Source organism: Cupressus sempervirens, chromosome 1 (genome assembly GCF_028749045.1).
Source record: "Cupressus sempervirens isolate cs-2001-9-10 chromosome 1, ASM2874904v1, whole genome shotgun sequence".
Classification (NCBI taxonomy): Eukaryota; Viridiplantae; Streptophyta; class Pinopsida; order Cupressales; family Cupressaceae; genus Cupressus; species Cupressus sempervirens.
This window is the reverse complement of record NC_143118.1, coordinates 689209188-689218354: the sequence shown is the minus strand read 5'-3', so window position 1 is coordinate 689218354 and position 9167 is coordinate 689209188. Positions and strand designations below refer to the sequence as shown.

General features: G+C 33.9%; 1 protein-coding gene across 1 annotated transcript; it reads right to left on the bottom strand.

Annotated features, from left to right (window-relative positions):
• Nucleotides 1-3566: 3566 nt before the first annotated feature.
• On the bottom strand, nucleotides 3567-8891 carry LOC149579813 (cytochrome P450 734A1-like). The gene is made up of 5 exons (XM_089786994.1): nucleotides 8390-8891; nucleotides 7983-8206; nucleotides 5053-5294; nucleotides 4361-4754; nucleotides 3567-4141 (listed from the first exon to the last, which is right to left on the bottom strand). The coding sequence occupies exons 1-5, from the start codon at nucleotides 8661-8663 to the stop codon at nucleotides 3716-3718; spliced, it is 1560 nt and encodes a 519-aa protein (XP_089643120.1). The 5' UTR covers nucleotides 8664-8891; the 3' UTR covers nucleotides 3567-3715.
• Between the last annotated feature and the right edge of the window lie 276 nt (nucleotides 8892-9167).

The window sequence follows — 9167 nt, the reverse complement described above, 5'->3', positions numbered from 1 at the left end:
AAATTTTAATCCCTCACTTAATTTTTTTGTAGCCTACCATTTGTTTAAAACATTAAATGCACATCCTCTCCATAGATCTCCACTTTTTAAATTGTTTCTACTTGAGCTATTGTGGTCTTCCCTCCTCTAACAACTTATATATGGTTTTCTTTTTCTACTTTGAATTACCTTAAAATATTCTTTTCATAGCCTTTGTTACCATCCACTTGAATCTCTTTCATCATGCTCTCTACTACTATGTCAAATTCACATGGTCTCTCTATTCTTCATTAGCTCCATTGCACACTTCATAATCATACAAATAACACTCTCTCCTCTGTAACAACCATAGATTATTTGTGTGTCCTCATTAACAATCAACACTTCTTCCATTGTCTCCTTTTCTTCTCAACCATCTCTTCTATAATCCACTAGCAACCATATATAGGACCAACCTTATGTTGATTGTTAGCTCTCCAACCTAAAACACAAGGACCTCAACCTTTCTCCTTTGTTATAGATGCAACAACAACATAATCACCAGTCTTTGTGACATCTTGATTACATTACAACCTCACCCTCATACACACTATCATCCTTCAAGCTCTATATTTGTGTAAATGTGCCTACTCACAAGTGCCTCACTTGCTTTTTCTACAAGTTCACTTCGCTTCCATAGAAAAATCCCAATGTTTATTAGAAATCTCTCCTTCCAGCATGACTTTCTATTGTTGCAAGTGTTGTGATTACAATTCTCTCTGCCACTCACTGCAAGTTACCATCTAGAACTTAGTGCAATTTCTTCAACCAATCAATACTTGACTTCTTACTAGTGTTAACTACTAGTATCTAAGATGCCACTACAACATAGGTTAAATAAAGATTACTTGTATATTTTATTAAATGATAATAATACTTCATATGATATATAATGTTCACATAGATTTGAAAACATAAAAAATATGTTCCAAATCAACAGACACTAAATATATATTATAGTAATTTTAATAAAAATCTGTATAATCATCAAACCAATCATTAATTATGAAACATTAAGTATATAAATTCTTATATATTTATTCACTAAATTATGTTTAAAAAATAAAATCATAATTATAATTCACAATGTTTCAGAAACTACCATCATAAAAATACATACAAATAGACAATTAAATACATATATACAAAAGAGATGTATAAATACAACTATGTGCAACCAAATAATAATCTATGCAAACTTTCCACTATCAATGGTTTAGTTATCGTTGTTTTTCTGCTTAAGGCTTTGTTTTTCCTTATATTTTTGTAGTTTCTAAACACTCTGACTTTGTTAGATGTGCATTATATGAATATAGATTGAATATTGATTTTCTTTTAGAAGTGTGTTTCTAGAAATTTTTCCGACACTAGTAGTGATTTTTGGTCGCTATTCTTCCACATTGTTCTCAAAGCTGTCAAATTCATGTAAAGCACATTGGGTGAATAGTGTGGTGACAAATACTTCAGTGCGCCGGCGGCAGCGTTCACAGGCCAAAAATGAGTCGAAAACAGATGTGACAAAGATTGTAACATCTGCTACAATTTTTTAGATCTACCAACTGCACAAACCAACGCACGGAGATAGAATAAGATGCGGGTCACAAGATCTACCAACTGCACAAACCAATGCACGGAGAGAGAATAAGATGCGGGTCACAAGATCTACCAACTCCACAAACCAATGCACGGAGGGAGAATAAGATGCTGGTCACAAGATGGTATTTAAATTAGATAATATATTAGTGTATAAATCATACTCGCATCTTTGAAAGGTGCAAGGGTTGTACATCGATAGTAGTGTTAATGATGCACAAAGTTTAGTCATAATCTTTAACCCTACGCCCCCTTGTCTTTTTCTTTATAATAAGTAAACTTCATATTTTGTGATACCTAAAATATTCTCATCCTAAAATAACATGTTATAGTACAAGGTCATTTTGATTAGTTTGGTGAGGATATTTCACATTAAACAAATGATAGTAGTAGAGGAAACTTGTCTTTCCATGGGAAGAAACTTTGAATGAATGAATTTTGGCTACTATTTATGGCAAAGACAATATCCAATCATAAGTTGTAATCGAGAGTTGTACACCCTTCTAATTTAGTTTATCAATATTTATGTCAATGTCAAACCTTTTTTACTCAAAGAATTAGACACTCATTTCTCCCATCATATCTCAATTTTGTCGTACACCTCTCTTTATCTTTCACCTCTCCTTATCTATATTTCATTTCTTCTATTTCCTTTGATCATATCTATCTAGATCCATTTAGTGTAACTATATATTCCACTGGTGTGTAAGCATGACCATGCTCTATCTCCTTCCTTCCATCTTAGTCTATATCATTTTATCTCTTCCTCTCCATCTCTCCTTTTTTATCTCTATATCTCTCTATCTTTACCTATCCTTCTAACTTTCTACATCTATTTTCCTATCTCTTCCTCACCACCCTCCTCTCTCCCATGCCCACCCTCTTTTTCTCTCCATATTGATCTTTAGACTTGTATGTACATCCTCGTTCCAAAAAATAGTCTTGTAAGTAGCATTATAGATTTAAAGAAAGAAAAATAAATCCATCGATAGAAATATTAATGCTACAAATATTAATGGTACTTCTTGTGATAAAACATTTGAATAGAAATTATTCCTTTAAGTGATAGACATTTATTTGTATTAATTTGTCAAAATGATGGTACTATGTAATGAAGTGTTAATTCAAATATCAATTTATTCACATGATTGAAAAGTGTTATAAAAGTGTTTATTCAAATATCAATTTACTCAAATGATTGTAGTGCCTTATAAAGACATTGAATGTTAAAGTATTGATCATAATAATGTTAAAGTGTTAATAGTGAAGAAAATAAATGAAATTAATAAAAAAAACAAGTAACTTTTATGTTAGCATTAATTTAGATAAATTGTACTAGTACAGAAACTATATAAAACTAATAAAAAACAAACAATAAAAAACAAACAACAATTATATTTGATATCAATATATTTAAATGATGACAGAGGGTGGCCAGGCAGAGATTCGAAAGATTGATAACATATTAATATTTATGTATCACTTTGCTCAAGAATGGTGTAGAATGGACCGACCCTAAAGAAAACATATAAAACTAATAAGAACAAATAATTTATCTTGATAGAGTAGTGGCACTTTTTTCGTAGAAATATAAATGGCACCTGTTTCATAGAAACATAAATGTCAATTAATTGGTCTATCCATAGTACTTGTTTCTTGAATGCTTAAATAGATCCTAATTAGGAGATAGCTACATACCTGCAATCATTTACATAAATAAAATAGTTAACCATAGCAGATAAAATCTCACTGCTCCATTCAAGATTTTAACAGAAGATTTGACAACAGTATAACAATCTGTCATCCTTTGTCCAGAATGCTGGGATGATTCACCTTCTCGATGTAGTCAATTTATGTAATGCAAAAATTATATTTCAACGTACACCCTGCTTCTGTTTTTCCCATTGCTCCAGTATTAGATTGAAAAGCACACCCGTAAATATTGTGAAACCTAATTCTTACTGATTGAAATATTTATTTTATTAATAATAATATTCATTTAAGAACATTTATAATATATTATGCAAATATAATAAGCAAATATATAATGCTGGTTAAAATTTCAATAAACGGGATAATTTCCAGGCAGCGTTATTCCCAGATATTAGTCCATGCGGAAGATAACCTGAGCTCCATATTGAGGTTTTAGAAGGCCTAAAACTATAGGGGCATGAGTATAAGAGGGTGAAGTGGCAAAATTAAACTTTTGCAGAATCATGGCCAAAATTATTTTTGCTTCCAGCAGGGCCAAATTTTGGCCCACACATATGTTTGGACCTGCACCAAAGGGCATGAATGCCATCTGATGCTTTGCAGCTTTTGCAATTCCTTCATTAAATCGCCCTGGATTGAAATCTTTGGCATCATCTCCCCACAAAGCAGGTTCATGGTGAATTGCAATGACCGGAATTAAAAGTTGAGTACCTGCAGGAATTGAGAGCTTTCCGAGCTTCATTGGCTTACTTGCCATTCGCATCATATTTACTAAAGGTGGATAAAGTCTCAAAGTCTCATTTAGTATCATTCCCACCTGCAAAACATTCCAAAATACTACAATTGAATCCAAATCTAAATCCTGCCTTAACTATGATTGAAACTGCTTGTTACTAAATTGGGTACTTCTTCTGAGCTTATTCTGTGAAGAAATTTAATGTCTTTATATTTTGTTTCGTTTACTAGAGCCAGCAAATGGCCCTTACCCTGATTTATTAGTTTGCTAATTTCAACAAGATTTTGAGGTTTTACTTACAATTTTGAGGCGACTTAAGCTTTCTGCATCTGGACAGTTGTTTTTGCCACATACTTCTAACACCTCTCTGCGAGCTCGCTCTTGCCAATCTTGATGTATGCCCAACAATATTATGCTCCATTGCAAAAGGAGTGATGTAGTTTCCTGACCAGCAAAGTAGAAAGTCTTACATTCATCAATGATTTCCTCTGTGCTCAGGCTGCCATTACTTTTGACAGTGTCTCTCCCCTGCTCCTTGCTCTGAGACATCATCAAACCAAGCAAATCGGATCCATAGATACCTGTTTTATCCATTGTAGCAGTCTTTTTCCTGGCATCTATAATTTGTCTTAACGACCTGCTTACTTCTTTCACCAAAGCCCAACGTTGCCTATTCTTTTTAGTAGGCAGAAACCTGATGAGAGGAATCACTCTCATATGTTACATACCAATCTAAGAAAACAAAAGAAGTTATAAATTCAGCATACTTCAGAATATGAGAAAAAACTTCTTAAAGTACACAAGAATACTACGAAATGCACATGATTCATGGAGGGAAAAGGCATTTGAGATTGATGTTATAGCAGAAAAATCTGTGTAGCTCTCGAGTCTCCACTGTGACAGCGAGACAAATATTGGGAAACCTCTCATTTCAAAAAGGACACAGAATTTATAACTGACAACTGTGTTGTCACAAAGCTGAAGTTTGTTACCTGAAACCTGGAATGTAAACACTCTGAGCTGCTTCCATTGTAAGAACCAGCTGTTTTTCTTGCATTTCAAAGATATGCCTTCCCTCTGCAAAGCTGCTTCCAAATGCTGTGCGGGAAATAACATCTGCTGTGAGATCGTTGAGCTCCTTTTGGACATCAATTTCCGATGCCCCTGACAATATCAATTTACTCCATTCATCCAACATCTGGGCACAGCTTTTCACAATGGTTGAAATCATCCCCTGCAATTACTAAAAGTCTTATAATTTAAGTATCGAAATTTCTGACAGCTAAATATAAATATTTTCCTATTAAATTCTGAAAATAAATATCATAATAGGGAACTATTTGCAAAATATTCTGCTTAGATTCTAACAGATAAGTAATTTTTTACAGTCATGTCTGAAGAGAATATTGCTAATTTCAGAAAGAAACAGCCAAGGCGTCTGAATTTGAATTTGAGAGAGCAAGGTGACAAGGTCTCGTCTCAACTAGACACTAAATTAAACAGAATTATATCATAAATTAAATATTCTAGTTGAAATATGTAGGTGAAAAAGTTATCCTCATTTATTAAAAATGATAAATTTTAATTTGTTGATGTTGTGGATATGAGATTTAGGAGTTGGTTCTAATCATAGTAACGGAAATTCATCCCCTTTTTGCCTCGCATCTTGGAGATGCACCGGGGATTTACCAACTTCATCCCCCGCCCCTACAGATTCAGCCACCTCCATTAAGGGTGGGGAGACGTCTTCTTGTTGACTATTTGCTATTTTGACTATTTCTTGATTCTGCTATTTATGTTCAATGTTTGATGTTTCAATTCAATGCAATGTTCAAGTATTCACTCTTTACATCTTTATATCTTATATTGCAAAGCATTTTTTCATAACTAGCATTTTAAGTACCATATGTATAGTATATACAACCTTCTCTATCCCTCACTACTTTTCACCCCACTTCTGCTCTCTCCCTGTCCCTCAGGGCCATCTAATTATGGTTACATCTAAGAATGTCTTCCACATCAATTTAATAAGAAAAATAAATTAAGGTTGTGGGTGTGGGGTTTTGAGAGTTGGTTCTAATCTATGATGTGCTGAAACTCCAGTGAAAAAGTTATCATCATCAATTTAAAAAGAATGATCAATTTAAATTTGTTAAGGTTCTGGGCGTGAAGTTTTGAGGGTTGATTCCAACCCATGATTATCCTGGTCAATAAAAAATGAGTGATATATTCTAATTTGTTAAGGTTGTGGATGTAAGGTTTTGGGGGTTTTTTTCCAACCCATGCTATGGTGAAATTACAGTTAATTTGCAGCTTACTCAATCCAATTAAGTGGTGGTTTCTTGGTTTGAAAGTTATGTCTTTGGGTGCAAGTTATATGAGAAATTAGTTGAAGTTTGAAGGCCAATTGATCCAAGAGTCATTGATTTGAATATATGGAAGGAAGGATTGAAGGTTGTAATCAGATTTATAAATGATTTTAGTTTCTCATGAAAGTATTTTTGATGTTGAATTCAAATATTAAAGATTTTTTGTGAAGTCTGTGGGCTTAGATTATAGAAACTGAGTTTGCTTTAAAATCTAAAGCTTGAGTGTGGTTGCTGCTTTGAATCAATTATCATATTTTTTGTGATTTTATCACCTTCTATGATTGTCATATCAATCTAATCTGATATGCGAAGAAGACCGCGGACATAGAATCATACACTTATAGTTTGCTTTCAAATTTAAAGCTTATGTAAGATTGTTACTTTGGATCAGCTCACATAATTTTTTTGTGATTTTATCAGCCCCCATGACTGTCATATCAATCAATGTAATTTTATTTGTATATTATTTGAATGTAATTTCCTAAGGGTCTCAATAAGAAACAAGAAATCATTCTTGCAAATTTTTAAATTATTTTAGATCATTTTCCAAATTAGTTTATATTGTATTTGAGATTATACATTTGAGATTGAGGTATGTGCATATTTTTCCCTATGCATAAATCCCCTCAAGATCAGTATTATTGAAATTTTTTATGTAATTACAAAGTATCCCGATATATCTCTTTTCTACTGGTTGAAAATCACTACAACCTTGCTTTTTAACACCACGGAATTTTTCCTTTGCTAAGGAATGACCAGGGTCTTGCACTGAGATATAACTCTTCATGAAGGGCATGCCAAAACAGGGCAGTGCGGCCATCCTGAAAGCATCATTGGTTAATTTTAACCACAGACCTACGAACTGGATTACAATGTTCTTCTAAACATATTCGGCCTGAAGTGTTTTGAAACTGCTGATGCAGGAGAATCCTGCTAGCCCATTCAATGCTGGAAGCTTTTAAAACTAATTGCATGCTAAATCTAAATGTTTCTTAACTTCAGCTGTGATAAGAATCAGGCTCAAGCCTCGACCACTCAACAATTCTTGTTATCTGACATTAAATTTCTACAGTCTATGGTGAAATTAGCTGTGCTGTTTCTGGATCGAACTGTCAGATTTTTTATCCAGATTACATTCTAAAATGTCGATACAAAAGATTCTTAGGGAGTCGAATTTAGAAACAGCACAAATGATGACTTTTACAACACCCAGGTGCAAATTTTTTTGCAATGAGACATATTCAATGGGGCAATAATTGGTAATGAGATGCATGCGATTGCAAATCTACATAACCTCGATATTAGACCCAATCAAGACAATCACTATAGCTTTATCCAAATGGTAAAGGTCCAATGAAGAGGTCTATGGAAAGAGGGCTTTATCCTTCTTGATTGGGTATTGACCCAACAATCAACCCTAATGAAATTCAGACAGTCGATATGCAAAGCACATCTATCTTTGTTTATCAGTAAGAACTTGGTAGATTTATCTCTAATTTGGATCATTATGGTCCCAGTTTAAGACCATAATAGAGAATAGTTCAGTGCCTTACCTTCAAGAGATCCATATGGAAAGCGGGATTGATGATTTTCCTGTGCTGAGCCCATTTCTCACCTTTCAACTCCGCAAGTCCGTTTCCCAATAGTTGATTTGCAAGGGGATTATTCGGTGGCTTGGGAAAGTTGCCAAATTTAGTGGACAATATCTCCTTAATATTCTCAGGCTGGTGAACAACCAACCTTGCATTTGATCCAAACCAGAAAATAAAATCCTGACCTATTATATCACAGACAAGAAGTTTGTTAATCAATAGGGTCTTCAGAGTCCTGTATATTCTTTTTAATTAGCTTCTATTCTATCTTGGATCAACATCCCAGCAAAGCAATTAATTGTATTAAGAGAAATTCCACTAACATGTTCAATAGAATATCTTAGAAACTTGCATAATACAAAGTGTACCATAGGTTTTGGTCCACTGATGAAGATGGGGAAGGATTCTTGGGAGAATGTCATGTGAGAGTGCAGGCATGGGTTTGGAGTTCTGCTCATCGGTCATTCTGGATATATCTGTAGAGTTCCCATGGAATAGTCTGTACGGAGGACCCCTGATTCCTTGGGCTTCAAAGTACTTTCTCAATTGCAGAGGTTTCCACCATATTGTTGTTACAATCTTGAACAGAAAGAAAACTAAACCAGCACAAACAATTACAAATCCCCAAACTACCCACTCCATGTTCCAGTTTCAGATTTGCGGTAACACTGTATGCTGTATTGCTCTGTTTTCTTTTGATCTTTATTAATAAATAGCGCCCCTTTTTATTACATTTGCATAATAGAGCCTGTGGCGAACTAAACAGCCAACTAACTGCTACGTGTTATAAAGACTGATGAAAAATAAACTGGCCGTCCCCTTTATAGTCAATGGTTGATTCTTGTAACCAGTTATCACTCTTTATTGTGTAATGGGTATATAGACAAGGGTTGATTCTTGTAACTAGCAATCACACTTTACTCTGTAATGGATATGTTCAAGATGTGTGGGTAGATAATAAAGGAAAATATTAGTCTATTTTTTGTATACAATTATGTAGTATACTGATCAATTAGTGATCAAAATCTAAATTTCTGGCTCCCTCTCTTTCCATATACTTTATATTCTCTCTATATTCCCATCTCTCTCCAATTTGCTCCTCTATCTAAAATCTTTCCTCGTTGATATCCTTATCGCTACCCTCGC

Bases quoted from the DNA above. Each gene is read 5' to 3' on its own strand.
- LOC149579813 (XM_089786994.1), bottom strand. From the start codon at position 8,663: ATGGAGTGGGTAGTTTGGGGATTTGTAATTGTTTGTGCTGGTTTAGTT. The intron at 4,755-5,052 runs GTAACAAACTTC...TCCTCTCATCAG, and splicing joins GTTTACATTCCAGGTTTCAG to GTTTCTGCCTACTAAAAAGA. The intron at 4,142-4,360 runs GTAAGTAAAACC...AATGTTTTGCAG, and splicing joins GCTTAAGTCGCCTCAAAATT to GTGGGAATGATACTAAATGA.